We start from the raw sequence: 20,405 nt of genomic DNA on the forward strand, positions 1-20,405 counted from the left end.
AAGTTATAAAAATATAGTTACTACCCGCCCCGGCTTCGCACAGGTGCAATGCTGATACTAACTAAATATACTACAGAATATCTTTATTGTCTTTATTATTGATACTAGTATCTAAAATTATCAAACAAACCACAATTTTCTTTTATAAATATTTCCTCTAACTCTGGCGCATCATCGAGTAAATGTCTCAAAGAACGTGCTCTATCGCGCGCAAATGACCGAGGACTTTTTTGAAGTTGCGTTGAAGAAAGTGAATCATCCATTATTTTAAATTTTGTTATATTCTGACCAATGTTTATGTCTTTCAACAGGTTCTTTAGAAGTTTTTTTGCTTCTTCCTCAGAAAAACAAGTACATAAATATTCGAATTCTTGATCCGAACACTGCGTGCTAATATTTCTTGTTTTAGATTCACTTTCTTCCATAACGATTATTGGAGACCGTAGTCCGTGAGTTCTTTTGACTAGCTTTTTAAGCCTATCCATTGTGCATGTTTCGTAAAATGGCAAATCAGGACTATTGTATGTTGACATATTTCTCATGTAAGCAGGGAGATGTTCTTTCAAATCTTTTTTAGCTCTCTTTGCACAATGACATCTTTTAGGAAGTACATATTCAATGTAACTATCCCATTTTGGCTCCCGCTCGTGTTCTAATTCTACACTTCTGGGAACCATTTTCGAAACAAAATCCTTTTTGTGCCGAGTTTCTGGTTCATTTGGTTCTATCATTTTCTGGGTAGATGTTTTTTTCGGTTGGCTATCACAATAACACGTTGGTATTTTACAAACGGAACATTCTATTTGAACATCTCTATGATTAGGAAATTCTTCTTGGAGAAGTTGCATCAATGAACTTTCCAATTTCAATTCTCTCAACTGGTCCGATGCAGTACATTTAATTGGAATATCGTACGTATAATCGTGGTCATCAGTAAAGTCGTCATCGCTTCCGCGTCGCCTTTCCAATACTTGATTAACATTTTCTGCAAATTTGTAGAAGTTATCACAAACAGAGTAAATACATTTTTTATTGACAACAATAACAGGAAACTGAGAAGCACTAGATGTACAATGTTTTGGACATAAGTCCGCTTCTACCTTTGCTTTGTACCCTTTATCACAAAATAAATAAAAAGGGTGAGGCTTTGGAACTGGAGTTTGAATCGGTTCTTCTTCGAGAATAAATATATTTTCAACACTAGGGTTTTCTAGAGTTTCGCTGAGTTGTAAAAGCATCAGTTTTTCCATATTTATAAAAAACTCTGCATGATCCGGCAAAGTATGTAAACAATATTTCACAAATTCCTGAAATCTTTTGACAACGTGACAAACTTTCTTTTGCCACACCAGAATGAATTCTTTTTGTTTCTTTTCTTTTTCTTTTGCCAATCTGATTTCAAAATCTTGCATTTTCATTTTCGCGGCAAAAAGTTTCATTTTCTTTTCATGTTCATGTTTCGATAGTTCCATTTCTTTTTTACATTCTTCTCGTTCTTTTAAAGCCACATAAACTTGACAAGCTAAATTTTGGCACTGTAGCAGAACTCGTAGTTTTTCTATTGCAACATGCTTTTCAAGATTTATATCGTGAAGTTTACTTCCCATATCTGTACGTAAATTTTCAATTGCAGAAATAAACTCGTCTTTTAATTTATTCTTTTCCTTTTCAAGTTTATTCGTATATCTGTCATATAACATCGTTGCTTGTTTCTTTAGTAGAGTTTCAAATTTTGATGACATTTTATCAAAGGCCTCCTGCTTAACTCGTTCTATTTGTGTTGGAGCTGCATTTGAAAGTATACACTCTATTTTAGTTATAGACGTCATATACAATGTGGTGAATTCTTGAAATGCCTGTTGAATTTTTGCAGTATTTTCTTTGGATTGTTCCTTTGAAGACTCATCCCATTGTTGATGACAGCCCATCTCAATACATTTTTTCCACCTTATATCATTTTCAAGTAAAAGTTGTTGCTTTTCTTTTTCCATTTGCTGTTTATGATCTTGAACTATTTTTTCGCCGAAATAGTCAATGCCGCTAAAACCCAATTTCGATAAATATTTTCTGTGTAAGGGCTTCATTACAGCTCTTCCGTCTAGTAAATCTTTCGGTGGTAGGTACCAATCACTTCCACCGCCTTTCATAGGAGGCTCGAGGCCAGCAAGCACCTTTAATTTTGGCGTCATTGATTTAAAATAAACATTAGCAAGTATTGGTGACATTTTGTCCTTTATGACGCTTTGAGTTGGAACTTTCTCATTCTTAAGATAATATTTTCTCAAATAATAATTCTCGCTTAATTTTGGCATTGATATTTAATATAATTGTATTTTAACAAAAATCAATACCTACTCACCAAAATATGCAAAATAAAAGCAACAACTTTTTTTTAAACTTGACACTATATTCGTTTTAAAAATAGGTTGTAATTGCTCTTTTTTTTCTTGAAATATTTTATTCGCTTTGTACCATGTCTATGTCATACTTATTATTTCAATAAATGAATATTGTATAGGCAGAAACTCATTAATTTCTACAATCAATATATTTTATCAATTACGCCGAATGGTTCTTTGGAAATAGGCTGGACAAAATGATTATAGTAAATTTAAGCTTCATTAAGGTATACCTACTTTTAATCAACGTAAACTGTATTTTAACAATTGACTTACCTATCAGTTTGAAAAGTCAGAAAATACCTACTAAAATCAATCAAAAAGGCATTAGATATACATATTACATATATAGAGGTTGCCAAAGGTCCGTCAGTTGAGCAAACTATTATGAGGCCCAGATCGGTTTGTAACAAGTTATCCAGATTTCCAGCAATGAGTGACCCATACTTCCGGCATCGAGTTACTCTATCGGTTTCCCAATACTACCTACTAATGGCCCACGCATAAGTAGTTTTTTAAGAACATGTTTTCGTTAGTTTTTTTGAAAATACTAAAATACCACGGTCTTTTTCAGCTAAAATTCAATGCCTATAAATATTGACAACGAACATTACGTTTCAAAATATCTCTTAAAAATGCATGACTTATTGAGTCCTATTAACTCTATTTTGAATCCGCAATAGTATAATGGTCCATTTTGATTTACTTGTTTTATCTAGAAGTTCCAGCTACCATTTTATCAAAATACAATTACTTGCCAATATAACTACAGATATAGCATTTACAATGATAAGTTGTTCGTCGTTATAGAGAATTTGGGATATTACGTATTCATTTCATGCAATTGTTTCAGTCTCACGTTCAATACGTTTATTCCGTCAAGCTAAGTTGATAGTAACCTTGCTCTGGGAAGTGTTGATTGGTATGACATTCTTAATGACCATGACATATCCCGGGCAGTTGATGTTTTCTATCAGAACATGGATTCCATATCTCTGATATGGTTCCCACTATGATTATAAAGTCTGTTGGAAACTATCCGTCTTGGTATACCCCGGCCTTTAAAAAAATTATAGCAGAAAAGTTAAAATACCATAAAAAATGGAAGATTTTATAATAAGATATCTGATTACCACACATTTGTCCTTTTACGAGAGCGACAAAAATTAGTACAAGTACAGTGCTATGATGATTATATTCATATAACGGAGGTCAGGATACGCAACAACAGTAAACTCTTTTGGTCTTTTGTTAAGAGTAAAAGATCATCCTCTGGCCTTCCTGACAGTCTCTTTTGGTTAGACAAAACTGCTAGTGACGATGAGGAGGTATGTTCATTGCTTAATGACTATTTTAAATCAGTTTACAGCGATGGATCCACAAATGTAACATTTAAGAAACAAACTCATAGCTGTGGTGGTTTGGATATCAGCCATATAGATTTGTCAGTATCTACTGTTAAAAATTATTTGAAATCACTGAGTGTCAATAAGGGCTATGGTCCCGATTATATACCACATATATTTTTAAAGAATTGTTATAACTCATTACCCTACCCTATTTTTCTCCTTTTTAACCCTTTCTGGCTCTGTGCCTATTGCTTGGCGTTTGTTCGTGGTACCAGTATTCAAATCAGGCGATAAACATAACGTTCAGAACTATAGGCCGATATCTAAATTATGTACCATTGCTAAAAAAAATTCTACGATAACATCTATCCATTTGTACGGGGTATTCTGATTGATGAACAACATGGTTTCGTCGATAGAAGATCCGTTGAAACTAATGTGTGTGAGCTGATTCATCGTGTACTGAAAGCTATGGATGGTGGTGGCCAGGTGGACTTCGTGTATACCGACTTCTCTAAAGCTTTCGATAAAATATCCCATAACATACTTTTAAATAAACTGGAGCAAGTTGGTATACACGGTGACCTACTTAGGTGGTTATCGTCTTATCTTCGGGACAGAAGTCAGGCAGTGACAATAAGAGGCTTTTGTTCATCTTTTACTCCTGTTTCTTCTGGTGTACCACAGGGCTCTCAACTTGGTCCGTTGCTCTTTAATGTCTTTATAAACGATATTTGTAAAGTTTTCGAGCACTCTTCGATATTATTATTTGCAGATGACTTGAAGGTTTTTAGAAGGGTATCTGAGCTGTCAGGTTATTTGCTATTACAAGAAGACTTAAATAAATTATGCAAGTATTGTGAGGATAATCAGCTTTCTCTAAATGTTAAAAAATGCAGCGTTATCTCATTTACTCGTAAAAAAACGCCGATTTCTTTTAACTACCATCTAAACGACAAAATTATTGACCGCGTTGCGGGGGTGAGAGATCTGGGTATTTACTTGGATAATAAGTTAACATTTGAGAGTCATGTAGATCAAATTGTTGCTAAGTCTTATCGGATACTTGGCTTTATACTGAGGGTTGGTAAGGATTTTAAAAACTACTATACTCTTATTATTCTATACAATAGCCTGGTGCGCTCTTTATTGGAATTTGGGTCTACTATCTGGAACCCTCAATATAAGATATATGTTGAGTCCGTTGAAAAAATACAAGCTAAATTCCTTAAACATTTGAATTATAGGTTTTGTCACTCTTATCATTACTTGCCTAGTTTCAATTCACTGGAAGTTCGCCGTACATTGAAAGATCAATCTTTCTGTATAAGCTAGTTAATAATGTTGTTGATAGTCCTTATTTACTAAGTTGTTTAAACTTTAATGTCCCTAAATTTTTTAAACGTAAAAATGATCTTTTCTATTTGCCCAGTACTAGAACTAAATATGGCCAAAATGATGAATGATTTTATTCGTCGTTCCTGCAATATGTATAATAAATTTTTTTATAACACTGATATATTCTCATGTTCATTGATAAGTTTTAGACGTAACATTAATCAATTAATGAACCAATGAATTTAATTATTTTATGTTTTATTTGCTTTTTATTATTTTTTTGATTTTCATTTTATTTATTAACATTTTTCAATTGTTAAGTTACTCAATTTTGTGTTTTAATTTAATTTATTTTGATTTAAATTATAATTTGATTTTAATTTAATTTTGATTTTGTATTTTGTTTCTTGTTTTAGATATTTTATTTCTAATTATAAACTTTTTTGTTTTAATATTTGCGCTCTGCTTATTATATGTGTTAGTTGTTAGTGGAAACTTGACTGGTTTATGCACTATCTTGTTGCTGTTCTTTTTTACTTTGTGTTATATTGTACTGTTTGTTTCCCAAATAAAAATAAATAAAAAATAATAACGTAAAATATTACAAGCATGGTGTTTTTTTTTTCGAAACATAATACACTGCGATGGCAGTTAAAGAGTAAAAGACTTGTAGCAAAGGTTGTATGCTAACACTAGTAAATGGAACGTAATAAATAAAACATAATATACGACTATAAAAATCTTTTATTTATTAAAAATCACTGCGATACTGTGTATGTCGACATATCGACGTCGCCCAAAGGATCTGAGATACAATATACCATAGGGTCATACGGCCCGGCCGAGCGGGTGCATTCAAACGACACTAAACATAAGCGAAACTAAACGAACCGTAAAATAAATACATTACATGTTCACTTTGTATCGACGACGGTCAGACCGCCGACGCTATCTTCTATCGGGAAAAAAATACTGGCAAACAAAACGGTGTAATCGCAAACCGTACTTTTAGTTAAGAAAATGTACTATGTGTAACACTTCATCTATTACAAGTAAATATTTATTATTGACTTATATCGTAGTCAGATAAAACCGAAAATCCCATCCCAATAAGACGACACTGAGGACATCCCCATCCACTCACGTTAAATTCTGACAGATAATCGAATGTCACCACTCACTAGCTTTATGACCATCATTTTCACATTCGCATTACTTTTACACACATTTTTTTTTTTGTAATGAAAACAACATGGATTAGATTTTAAATGTTCAATTTTCACTGACGTTCCGATCGGCCGGGACTTTTTGTAGATCGTGAGCATTCATAATATTGAAATAATTATTTTTTTAAATTTTCACAGATGATTGACACGCGCGTAGGGCTGCTGTGTTGCCAGTAGATATATAAACTTGTGAGGATATCCCCAGTGTTGCCAGTAAAGATATAACTAGTATTCGCTGTGGCTACGCCGTGTTGTTCGCCAGGCCGCGCCGGGCGTCTAGCTGTAGAGGTCGTCATCGCCTCCCTCCTCTTGGAAGGTGGGCTGGTCGCCGCCCGACGTACCAGTTCCGCCTGACGCCGCGCCACTTGTTGGGAACCTGACGACATATTTGTGTTAGTAAGCGAGCCGATTTTAATCAAGTTTATATTTACTGCCCTGACTACTCTGATCCTTAGCAAAATGTTCGACTACACATAACATTTACCAGTACATAATTAATTAATATTTTACTGCTTTAAGTCTTCTGTATCATTGCAAAGAGTTCAGAAAATAAATTTTGTAAAAAAAAATTATCGCTGTTAGTTTTTTTTTTTTAATTATAAATGTTTTTATGTTTAGATAGCACTCATCGACAAATTTGTAATACTATTTAGCATAGCATTTATGTTTGTATATCGATCAATGCATGTATGAAATATCAACAGCAGAATATGTAAATATCTTATAACACACACAACACGTTCGTCTATTCCTTCAGTAAGCAACTTAATGCTTCTGTTATACGTAACAGCCGATTGTAGCTAACATTTTTATTTTTGATAAAATTACATGTATAAAAAAATATCCTCAAAAAAACAAAAAACCAAAGCAAAACCTCTGGAGCAGGAAACGGGATTACCTACAAACTGCGCCAATAGGCTACTCAAAATATATACAACAAATACTAGTACAAAAAAGGTAGTGAGAGGATCGCACCTGAAGTTGGTCCCGAAGCCTCGGCTCTGCTGCAGCGTTTGCGCGAACATCTCGTACTTGCGGATGTCGTTGTCGGACACGGAGCGGCGTGCGAACTTCATCGCCTCCTCGAAGTGCGCGCGGCTGATCTCCGGCACGGGGTCCTCCTCGTCCATCTGACGACCGTGACATACTTATTATTACACTCTCTCTTTAGTTTCGCAAGAATAGAAATAGAGGCGCGGGGTGTATGCGTAAAAAAGAGATAGTCACTGTGTGTGTGTGTGTGTGAGTAAGAAAGAGATGGTGGCACTGTGTGTAAATAAGAAAGAGATTGGGAGGCTCTGTGTGAGAGTATGAAGAAATAGAGGCACTGTGTGTAAGAAAGAGATTGGGAGGCTCTGTGTGAGAGTAAAAAAGAGATAGAGGCACTGTGTGTAAGAAAGAGATTCCGAGGCACTGTGTGTAAGAGATAGAGGCACTGCGTGTGAGGCGAGGGCACGCACGTCCATGACGGCCTGCGGCTGCTGCTGCTGGCGCGCGCGCTCGCGGTGGATCTCGGCCTCGATGGCCTGGCGGATGGCGAGCTTGCAGGCGCGCTGGCAGATCTCCGTCAGGTCCGCGCCCGAGAACCCTTGCGTCACCTGCGTCACGGGCGGCGGTTACGTTACTGGCTAGGGATATTTAACTGTATGCTGATATACTTTTTATTGTCACCTTTCGTTTAATGGCACATTTTGTATTTGATCATATAGCAGGAGCTAAACTAAGCTATCTAAGACTTGGAAACACTATGTCTGGCAATGAGCACAATATTGATAAAAGGACGTGTTTCAATCATAACCATACCATTTACATAGCGTATACCATTTTAGTGATTTGTGCAAAAACAAAATTATTATAACTCTTCTAACCAAAGAACTTTCACTTACAGACATTACTTATCAGCAATGTCCTATTATATTATGTATAATATTTTTATAAAGTAATATTATAATATATATCAATATTTTTTTAAAATGGTATAGACCAATTTTGAACAAATATTATACTACAATAATTACATATAAGCAAATCATAATTATATCATAACCCAATGACTTACATCCCTATTAACTTACCTTAGCAATGTAAGACAGATCAACGTCCTTAGCGATGGGCGACTTGCGCAGATTGGCGCGGAGGATGGCCTCACGAGACTTCTCGTCGGGCAGCGGGATGTAGATCAACTGGTCCAGACGCCCCGGTCGGAGGATAGCCGGGTCGATGATGTCCGGACGATTAGTGGCACCTATAGAAAAATATTGTTAAAAGAAATGATAAAAGAAGTTAGGTGTGCAACGATTCTATCAAAATTAATATATCAGACTTAAATTTGATAATAATAATTTTGGGTCAATATTTTTTTTAATTAGGCAAGTATTGTTTATTTATTTAATATTTTATTGCTCATTTTGATTTTACCATAAAAGAAAATTACAATGTACAAACTTAACAGAGTACTCCACTGGTAGTGATTTCTTATGGATAAGCCATATGTATAAACGAAATATTGATAACATGACTTGTGTCATGCATACATTGCAAGTAACTTTAAACTATTAATATAACTTTAATATAAAAATTAATAAATTATTGTTTTGTTGATCTTAGAACTAAAAATTTTAATAGACAAAACTTGTGTGTATGTCAAAAATATTTATACATGTGAATGTATATCTATTTATTTATCTTTCCACTCCCATGCATTTTAAGTGGCTAAGTTATAAAACATATAGCTAGTATACCAATAATGAAGACGTTCTTCTTGGCTCCCATGCCGTCCATTTCAGTGAGGATCTGATTGATGACACGGTCGGCGGCGCCACCAGCGTCCGACACGGAGCCCCCGCGGGACTTCGCGATGGAGTCCAGCTCATCGAAGAACAGTACACACGGGGAGGCGGAGCGGGCCTGCGGACAACGTCACACATTATATCTGCCTCAGAATAAATATAAAAATATGGTAATGTGACAATTAAAAAATCTCGGAACGCGCCATTTTATAGTAATCATGTAGTGTTGTCACTATAGTTTCATAATATTTTAAATTTCCTCATTAGTAATTTGTTTATTACATAAGGCATAAATTAACTATTACACTTCAGTAAATAATACTTTAAAGCGAGAGAATAACAACATATTACTTTCTCAAAGTCAATAGAAATAAACTGACGTTTTAATTTAAGTGTTTTCGGTTTTCAACTAACATTAGAATATTATACAATTATAGTCTAACGTAGTATTTCATATCCATTTTCTTACAAAATTACATTAAGTGAACTCAACTTTAAGTTAACATGTGATTATATACATATTTACATTAATTTTTAAACAGAGTTATGCTTTACCTTATCGAAAATATCTCGCACATTAGCCTCTGATTCACCAAACCACATGGTAAGCAGTTCTGGACCCTTTACCGAGATGAAATTGGCTTGACATTCATTAGCAATAGCCTTAGCCAACAGCGTCTTACCTGTAGAAATAACACATAACTTATCAACTTTGGCCCAATACCCATTAAAAATCTACAAAATTAGATTGACATAGAATAGTAAAAATATAATGAAAAACTTAAAAAAATTGATTAGCACTCGAAATGACGACTGTTATGAAATACTGTTTTACACTGTCATTAAAAATACATTTTAATCCTAATGGTAAATCAAAAAATCCACAAACATACCGCAACCAGGCGGACCATAGAACAGCACACCACGAGATGGCTGCATTCCAAACTTAAGGAACTTGTCGGGGTGCTCCACGGGATACTGGACCAGCTCCTGCAACTCTCTCTTCACGTTCTGCAAGCCTCCGATGTCTGTCCACGACACATTGGGGACTTCTACTACTGTTTCACGCAGAGCTGATGGTGATGATTTTGTCATCGCATACTGTGGACAAATGGTTTGTTATTAGGGAAAGTAATAAATCTCTCGAGATTTCAGAACATAATTGAAGTTACTGAGCATTCACAATAAATAATGAATAAATAAAGGCTTCACACTCAACGGCCCCAGTAGTATTTAATCGTGTCGGGGGTCCGCAAACAGACAATACACAAGCACAAACATCCAGACCACGACAAACATCTTTATGGCCAATATATAAGACTGTCGTGAGCGGGAATCAAACCCGCAACCGCTAGCGCAACAGCCAGTGCTGTGACCGCTGCGCCAACTCGTCGTTAATGTCAGCCAGTATAATCGTTGGTTGTTCTCTTTCGAAACAATAAATGGTTTAAACGTTTGTTTGTTTTTTCATTTTATATAAATCAATATAAATAGTTAAATGTGTTGCTACATGCAAAACGTAAAAAGTTTTCTAATATTTTGCAGACAAACAATGACAATAAAAATAAAGGTGCACTATTTTAATTCTTATAACTATTCACTGAAAAGAAATAAAACTTACACAAACTATTCTTTTATTTATGTATATGAAAATTAACGATAGTGCACATATATATGAACCTAGCGTACCGCCCACCTGATGGTAAGCAGTTACTGTAGTTTACCAACAGCTGCAACAGCAGAAACATCTAAAGCACGTTGACAACAGGAGCTTTGGCCACCTCGCTCACCACAAAAACAACACTCCTTGAAAGCAGTATTATTTAGTTGTGATCTATATGGTCGAGGTACTTCCCCAGTCGGACTGCTCCAGATTTTGAGCAGTATATTTCCTGCAATGCCCAATCTCAAAAATATATAATAAATAAGTAAAGGTAACTCACGCGGAAGTTGTCCATGGAGACAGCGAGCGAGTTGAGCACCTCGGCGTCGATCTGGTCGTCCTCGAGGTCGATGAGGTCCATCTTCTCGCGGATCTGCTGCAGCGCCGCCTCCGAGCACAGCGACGCCAGGTCCGCGCCCACGTGCCCGTGGGACTCCGCCGCGATCTGAGGACATGACAGGGTTTAGCAGGGGGGCAGATTATGGGAGAACAGCCTGGGGCCTCCGTAAAAGAGTAATTTCTAAAAAAATCTTTCAAATTCCATGTCAAAAAAAAATCATAGTCAGTTTTTTAAATTTACTTTGTCTTAGTATACGCTCTACTCTGGCGACGTACTTCTACATAAGCGTCCCATACTATTTTTCTTAGACCTAAAAACCGTTGATGAAGTGAAATATTATTACTAACTGCCGCATACAACTAAAGAACCGCACATGGAAACGAATTCCTTTTCTCGTAAAATATAGCTGCCGTACTAACGAGCTCACGAAAGGTATCATGCGGAATTAGTCTATCTATCTATCTATCTAAACTAACGCACGAACAAAATCTGCTATAGTACAAAATGCAAACAGCAGAAGTTATTATGTATAGACTAATAGTATTAAAAAAAAAATAAGTACTAACAGAAACAAATCATCCACATTCATCCAAAGATTCTTTTCTTTCTAAAAAATAACGCCAGCTAACCTGTTCCAAATCGACATCGTCTCCTAGCTTCATATTCTTGGTATGGATACGAAGGATCTCCAATCGCCCGGTGGCGTCCGGGATTCCGATATCGATCTCCCGGTCGAAACGACCGAAGCGACGCAGCGCGGGGTCGATGGAGTTCGGTCTGTTCGTAGCCGCCATCACTATCACGTGGGACGACTTCTTCATACCTGTCGGTGATATTTATATTAGACTTACTCGTAAAGCTGTTTCACATTAATGTTTATTGTTACTACTGCTTTTTTATTACTTATATCGTTATGTTTTAGTTTTTTTTTTTTTTTGTAAATATATTTTATTTTATTTTATTTTTTACAAATTTTGTTATGACATTAAAGAAAATAAAAAAAGAACTTATCCTACTTATTCTTATTCAGCACTATTGCGTGTAAGATGGTTGCTTTAATTTCGTATGAGATGTTACTTTTAGAAAGAGTTTTTTAATTTAATAGATTGAAAAAAAATTTTTACTTTACTGCAGTATCCAGCCAGGTAACAACATAGGTCAGCCGTGGAATATAATGGTATTTAATATCATATTATTTTATAGATTTTATACAATGTTTGGAGTAAAAAATCAAACTTTAAGTGGATATGTATATATAGGTAGGAATATAATTACTATAACACACACACACACACACACATCAGCCTATCACAGTCCACTGCTGGATATAGGCCTCCACAAGTTCGCGCCATATATACTTAATATATGATATGAAGATAGTTTTTCCTTACCATCCATAAGCGTTAGCAGCTGAGACACGATACGGCGCTCGACTTCACCGTGTGTCTTTTCACGTTTGGGAGCGATGGCATCCAATTCATCAATGAAGATGATAGCGGGCGAGTTCTTGTCGGCCTCCTCGAACGCCTTGCGAAGGTTGGACTCTGACTCTCCGGCTAACTTGGACATGATCTCCGGACCATTGATTAGGAAGAAGAATGCACCTTTGTGGAGAAGAATAATTTGTAAATAATAGTGGGATATATAAATAGTATAATATAAATATTTATATTGGAACATGGACTTCAAATTAATTAAATAAATGACCATTAAAAAAAATATTTGCAATATTTTCCCATGAATAAAAATCAGTGTGATTGTAATCACAAAAAAAAACCTTATCAACGCAACATTAAAATGTCATACAAGAACAATGAACCTTTCATTTGTTCTCACTACGAGAATAATGTAAGTCACATTACAAAACAGGTGCTGTTAGTAACATAATATTAACAACGGGTTATTTACTAAGGGAAGATTTACAACACTTCTCTATCTGTTATTAATGATAAAAACTTGTGAAAAATAATTACTTAACAATGCCTCGCCCGATAATTTTCCAAAAAAAAAAAAAAAAAAATAGCCATTGTGTTAATCAGGATATCCAGCTCTATTTACATAACAAGTTTCATCATAATTAATTCAGCCAAATGAAAGCCATTAAAACAATAAATCAATTAATAATAAATTCAGCAGTTTTTGGGTGAGAGAGTAACAATTATACATCCATTCTCACAAACTTTAGCGTTTATAATATTTGTAAGTGTAGCACATTCAAAAATAAAGATCAAGAAATTGATAAAATACCTGTCTCATTAGCAACAGCGCGAGCAATCAAAGTCTTTCCAGTTCCCGGAGGTCCGTACATGAGGATACCACGCGGTGGCTTCACTCCAATGGCCTTGAACAATGATGGATGTCGCAGGGGCAGCTCTACCATCTCCTTGATCTGAGCGAGTTGTTTGCGACATCCACCGATGTCATCATAACCCACTGCGTTTAATGCTTCTTCCTCTTCCTATTGAAAAGAACATAATAGTTGTAACTAGTATAATGAAGCTGGCTGGTCTGAATTTAAGCTATCGTAATAAAAAAAAACAACGCACGCCTATAGTAAAAAAACAAAATATTTATGTAGTACAAATGGCATGGAAAACAAAGAGCCCAAGGATGTTGCTATAAAAAAAATAACTAGTATCATGCATAAGACCACATAATATAAGATAAGAACACATTGATGACCTTAGAAGTAGTATGTTGTATAATTATGTTGTTCAATAAGTTATATCTAGTATAAATTATAAAGAAAAAGTGTATACAATGATTTAGCTTAGAAATGGAATGTAGTTTATAATTTCAATTATTGTTTTGGTAATAAAAATAAGAAGTAACATTGACAATTTTAAGTATAAAAATCTATACCATTATTATAATTATAAAACTTTAACCTTAATGTTATGTTAGATAAGTGATACTGATAAGTGTTTGGTAAAAAAAAGTAATTATCAATTGAAACATATCTTATAAGCACTAGTTTATAACTTAATTGGCCTAACTGCATTAATAATATAATCACTAAAGTAAATAAAGAAACAAATAATTTGATGAATTTAAAATAAATTTTATTTTTGAGAGGTAAGGTTTAAGTTCAGTTTTAAACCTGTCTTGTTCCTAAAGTACTAAAAGCTTCTAATTCAATTTTATTTTATTTTATTTTTGTTGTGTATTCGTAGTATGTGGTTTAATTAAATGCCCTTTGCTTGTTTCCATCTGTTATTTCAAATGTATATAACATATTAAGAGCCATTTCACAAAAATCGGCAACAAATCACGAAATTGTAATATTTTGACGACGTTAATCTCAGTATTGGATAATGTAATTTATATTTTTGATATATAATAGAGCCACCTCTGTTGTAGTAACATAATGAATCAGAATTTTGATTTATATTTTGTGTACAAAATTATTAACCTTTTCATCAGCCACCTCCCTGGGTAAACGGTTGAAATGTATACTTTGAAGTCCTATTTTACCTTAAAACTGTATAAAAAAAAATAGTAATATGTGGAATATGTTTTTGTTGATACATTATGCAGATTTTTTCCATTTGTATCTCCGTTGATCCGTAATAAAATTTTAAAGTTACAAATATTTTCCAAATAAGTACAATTTTAAAAGCGTTATTTTTCTTAGAAAACAAAGAAATTTTAAGGAACTATCTATGCCAAAGTAAACTTACATCATTTAGGAACATAAAAAAATAATTAAAATGTTCAATTATTTTTAACACCTTTTGTATTAAAAAAAAAAAGATAGTAGGTATATAAATCAGTCGAGCGCCAGCGCTCTTACAGGTAAGGTCTACGCCAAATTCTGCCCAGGTGTCTCTTGCGCTCACACGCGCCAAACGACTGTTGTTATAGTGTGATAAACCGCATTTGATACTTTCATAAAAATATGCGAAAATTACTGTTAAATAATCTAATGATGGTTTCTGTAAGCAAATGTATAATTTATTTATTTTTTCTCACATTATCAATACAAATAGACATTTAAATCTGTTTGTGTTTTATTGAGTTTATAAAAAAATTAAACCCGCAAAATTTTATGGCAACTCACATTCACACTCAGATTTTCTAGAGCATAATAAAATGCTATTTTATTTATATCATAAATATTCGATTTATTCGTAAACCTAAAAAACTAAATCAATTTAAAGAAATAGTTGCATAAAATTGATTTTTTATTTTTATTTTAAATTTATTGACTGTTATTATATAATATACTTGAAATTTTTAACAAATTAATTATATACACATTATAACATAGTTAATAATTTTTATTATACATTAAAATAAGATCAAGATGGTTTTTTTGGTGGCACACTATACCAAGTAGCACGAAGATCGCGCGGCTCGTACGACTCGCGGGACGCGACCAAATTTACCTAAACTTGCAGACGGAATTTTTGTAAAATCGCTCTTAAGAAACTGTAAAAGAATTTGATCCCAATAAACAATTTATTATTATTATTATTATCAATCGTTGGTTGCCTCATTATACATTTTTCTTTTTACTTCACAAATTTTGTACTTAATGTGGAACTGAAAAAAAAACAACAAAGATAAAGTTTGACTTACTTCTCTCTTAATTGGCTCGCCCTCACAGTGTATAACTGTGTCTGGTGCTACAATGCAGTATGGGGCGGGATCCGTCTCCACTACTTTGAACTCTACGGCACGCATGCCACCACGAACCATAAAGGTGTCATCACGATGAATGGGCCGGTATGCTTCCATGAAGTACGGCTTCAGGTACACTTCGAAAAGGTTTCTAGACAAAACCAGTATACATTGAATATAATTGACAGGTATTGACATCATAATTAAAAATACACATCTTGTTTCATAAAATTTACTGAAAATTAGTACCGTAACTAACAAGTTCGGGTAAGTACTAAGTGAGACCATTCTATATTTGTATATGTATAGACCATTCAACTTTTTAAATATCTAAAAAAAATTCTCCTTTAAAATACTTTTTTATTAACACAAATATTTAATTTACAGAAAAAATATGCTAATATGCTATTTTATACTTATTGAAGTATCCCTACGAAACTTTGTGTTTTATTTAATAGTGATAATTATATGTACTCATATTTAGGGTAACTCAGTTGTATTGTTCGGTAACTTAGTTGTTTTTCATACTAAATATATCAATGTATGGTGTCATTTTTTAAAATTTAAATTAAGAAAAAAAACTCCTAAGACGGAATAATATTTAATGGTTTTAGATAATGCAAAAGAACTTTAACTTTATATGTAATGAACGAAATCCTTGACGCGAAGCATGGAGTAAAATGTTTACTACCTTTGGTTACCATAGAAAAACACACTTTAAATCAATCACTTTAATATTGTTTCCATTAGGCGATTTAGGTGATAAATTTTTTTTTTTGTCACGTTACACCCACGCGGTACAACATCCGAGTAACTTAATCGAAAGGCGTCAATGTGTGCGTATGTTTATTCGTAGAACGCAGCGTTACCGTCGGCAGACGGTGACTATTACAATTTAATTTATTTAGTTATTTTTCTATGTGCCCACATCTTAAAAACCACTCTATTCTTAAGTGTAATTTATAGTCTGTCGTAATTCATATAAATTGTTTTATATTTGCCCTCGCGTTACCGCTACACTGCGTTACCACGAAAAAGTAAATCAGCGGTAATTTGTAATTAATTTTTGAAGCCTAGGTAAAACGCATAACTGAGACAAAATTTATAGATTTTAAAACAGGTCTTACAAGATAACGTTAACACTGGCTGAGGAACAACAACCTTACAGCCTTAATCTTGAAAAGTGTGCAGAAGCTAAAAGAAAACGTCAAGAGAAATATCACGCCAATAAGAAGTTAGAGAGATGATAGAAACAACACATTGATCCGCTAAACCCAAAAGGATAGAGAACATCAACGATCTGTCTGTGTACTCAAAAATCTTCAATCTACATCTTCAACACCACGGTCAGTCTCCCGTTTCTCCCTAATCCAGAGGTCGACGAGAAAAAAGTGTGACTGTTACGTGTTATTATTTTATAATTAAAAAATATATTAATACCAATAATTAATGTAAATACACAATTACTTTTAGCTAGGTTTTCTTACGGGTTACTGTCTTAATATTGATTATAGGTAAATGCTGATTTTTATGCTTGTTTAAGATGTTAGCATAAATGTCTATTTCTATAATTAACAATTTAGAGATTTATATTAGTATTTAGATATTGTCACTTCAAAAAAAGAACCTAACATGTAATATAAAGATTACTGTGTTACTAATGTTACAACTGTGTTACTAATGTTAAAATTATGTTACTTTGTTGTGCCCAAATTCCAGTTAATGTTTTGAATAGTAACTGGGCTATTTATACTAAAAAACTGTTATACTTGGAAGGTATCTGTAAAAATAACAGAAATCTATTATTTCTAAGAATACACAGCTTTAGTATCTGTTATTTTGAGTTTTGTTTAAAATATTGTTCCTAAGCTTAGTTTTGGTAATGCAGGCACAAAAAATCTGTGGTAATATTTTTTAAGAATTGACTTAAGAAGTTAATACTTAATATTAGATTAGAGAATATTTACGTTAATGAATCTGATTTGTATTTTGCTATAACAAAAAAAAAAATATTTTAGAACTTAGTAATGCAATGTTTTAATTTGCCCACCCTTTTCTACTTCTTATAAACTGAAATAAATCATAAGTGCAAGTAAAACTTCACTGCTACACTAGCACACATTATGGTAATATATTTCCAATATCTAAATCCTTTCACATCATCAAAATTTCAAATTTTATATTTTAATCTGAATTTACACTAAATTTTGGGCATTGAAACGTAGAATGGCCGATAATATGCTTATAAATTAAGAGGTAATGTAATTAAGTAGAAAATCTATTAATGATTAAAAAAATTCTATTAAAAAAAATATAGAACCATTTATTTAAATTGTTCTATTCTATTAATTATATACCTTACCCAGTCAGACCTTCCACAGAATCATCGATCGGTAAAATGTGGACACGTTTGCCATATTTGACAGAGGGGCACGGTGCAATGGATACAACGTCAGAGAGACGCACACGGAGATTGTTCCGTACGACACGGTTCATGCGGATCTTCTCATCAGGGCAGTTGTCATCTGAGAGTACAATGCAGACGGTTTCTTTGCGGCGTTTACCCTTCAATAGTACAGTATCTCCACGGAATAACTGTAGCTGCTCCATTTTAGCCTATGATAAATAATATTAATATTTTACTTATTTCTTTTAATATTGTTTTGTGTTTTTTTATTGTGTATATTAATAGTTTTGCTAATGCATAATATTTGTACATGATAGATAAAAAAAGGCAATTGATTAAATGTTATTAAAAATATCATTATTTTAATGGTTTGAATAAATCTAATTCTATATGAACAACAATACTTAAGATATTATTGTCAAGCAAAACTTTCAATTCAACAGCTCGATTCTTCCAATAAGTGCATGAATTGGCATGTTTATAATTCTATTCTAGTTAGTCACTTTTTTGACATATAGGACTATCATTATAATTTTTGCCTAATTTATTTATCTGAACTTCTCAACTTCTGTTTTATATTTGATTATGTATTGCATTTTATCCAACTTCAAAAAAAGAAGAAAGGTTTTTTTTATGTATCATCAATTACTTGAACTGTGGTGCCAACATTCACACACAAATAATCACATAAATAAGCTTAGTTTGTGCAAAAAATTGTTTAATAATGATTCTTATTGCACAAGCATTAAAACGATTAGTATGAAAAAGGGACAAAGAAATAACCTGTGAAAGGGCGACGACAGAGTTATCATCGCTCACAGCTTCCTCGACGATCAGACGGTTTGGCCTATCCTTGCGGCGCAAGATCGCGGTCGAGAGATCATCAGAGCTTAAACAAAACCCCATCACATTAAGGAAACGCCCGGCGGCATCAATAGCGTTCTCGTATAATACAAAAATTACCGAAAATTATAAATTTAGCGTAATAACAACAACGTTACATCTTATTTCAGCATATTTCTAAGTCGAAATAACAATAAATTGCTGTATTATACTGTAGTGTTAGACATGATGACAAGCCAATTTTCGAATATCATTTTGTGTGAAATTACATTTTATGAAAATCACATGAAGAACACTTCATAATTTAAAGAAGAATTAGTTACAATCTCACCTCTTATTATCTGCCATTTTAATAACTAATTTAGCTTAAAATTCGTAAATTTAATAATAATTTGTAACGCCAAACGTTTAATCACTTTTCAACACTATTCATGAATCTGCTGTGCGTGACGTTGCCGTATTTCATTTGTTCTATATCGATAAGAGCAGTGTTGCTAACTCATTATGTTGTCTATGGCTAAAGATTTTCTGTATTTTATCGGTTTTTTTAGTTTTTAATAAACATTTTTACAAAGCTAAAAGTAATAACAATATATTATTAGTATTCAAACCATAGATATAGTAAAAAAAAAGTAGATAATGCGCGGCCTTTGTTGTTAGTGAAGCCACAAAACTCGGCTCCTTCAAGTAAATACACGCGCTCACGCACACATATGCATCAAACTACGCTCATTTTCGTTAGTATGTCACGAGGCTTCATACAGTAACTTTGCTTATAAAATGCCGTCTTGTGTGATTGAATGGTGCAAAAACAATACCAAAGTAAACAAAAAATCTGAAGGAATATCGTTTCACACGTAAGTACATATAAAATTTTATATTTCTTGTTATTCCAAATAATATTGAGGTTATTCGGAACTTATAATTTCAATGTCACGAAATGACGTACCACGGGAGTGTTGCCAGTAGTTCTTTTTTTCAATACCCCAAAATGTGGGTAAGTAAATTGTACGCAATCAGAAAAATAATTAAGTAAAAAGTAGACATAGTTATTGTTTTTTTTCTCGTGTTATTTTATGTTACATAAATTGAAAATAAAAAAATCAAAATATATTTATGAATTATTAACTCGTTTGTTTTATGTTTTAACTTTTTACGATTTTTGAGTAAACTAGGTACCCACATTTTACTATCAAATTTCATGGTTTTAGGTTTCCAACGAATATTTTAATAAGAGGTGAATGGGTAGCGGCTGTAAGACTGAGCCGAAATGAACCACATCTTATACAACATAAAGGATTCTAGGTTTAAGAAAAATAGTTAAAAAAAACCGACTGCAAACTGAAAAGAGATAAACAGAGGGGATAGGAAGTGTCCATTCATACGATTATCTTACGAATATATATTTTTATTATTCTACCGATTTTT

The 20,405-nt window shown here is 33.4% G+C and overlaps 2 protein-coding genes across 2 annotated transcripts; both read right to left on the reverse strand.

Annotated features, from left to right (window-relative positions):
• Positions 1 to 104: 104 nt before the first annotated feature.
• Positions 105 to 2,312, reverse strand: LOC123661816. Its single transcript, XM_045596756.1, has one exon. It carries the CDS (start codon positions 2,310 to 2,312, stop codon positions 105 to 107), a length of 2,208 nt encoding a protein of 735 aa, XP_045452712.1.
• A 3,500-nt stretch (positions 2,313 to 5,812) lies between these two features.
• Positions 5,813 to 19,247, reverse strand: LOC123661759 (transitional endoplasmic reticulum ATPase TER94). The gene is made up of 14 exons (XM_045596700.1): positions 18,918 to 19,247; positions 18,090 to 18,343; positions 15,686 to 15,878; positions 13,352 to 13,562; positions 12,496 to 12,708; positions 11,734 to 11,927; positions 11,045 to 11,209; positions 9,995 to 10,202; positions 9,657 to 9,784; positions 9,054 to 9,219; positions 8,388 to 8,557; positions 7,773 to 7,910; positions 7,288 to 7,442; positions 5,813 to 6,688 (listed from the first exon to the last, which is right to left on the reverse strand). Exons 1-14 carry the CDS (start codon positions 19,038 to 19,040, stop codon positions 6,589 to 6,591), a joined length of 2,418 nt encoding a protein of 805 aa, XP_045452656.1. The 5' UTR covers positions 19,041 to 19,247; the 3' UTR covers positions 5,813 to 6,588.
• Between the last annotated feature and the right edge of the window lie 1,158 nt (positions 19,248 to 20,405).

The sequence above is a fragment of the Melitaea cinxia genome, chromosome 17, assembly GCF_905220565.1.
Source record: "Melitaea cinxia chromosome 17, ilMelCinx1.1, whole genome shotgun sequence".
NCBI lineage: Eukaryota > Metazoa > Arthropoda > Insecta > Lepidoptera > Nymphalidae > Melitaea > Melitaea cinxia.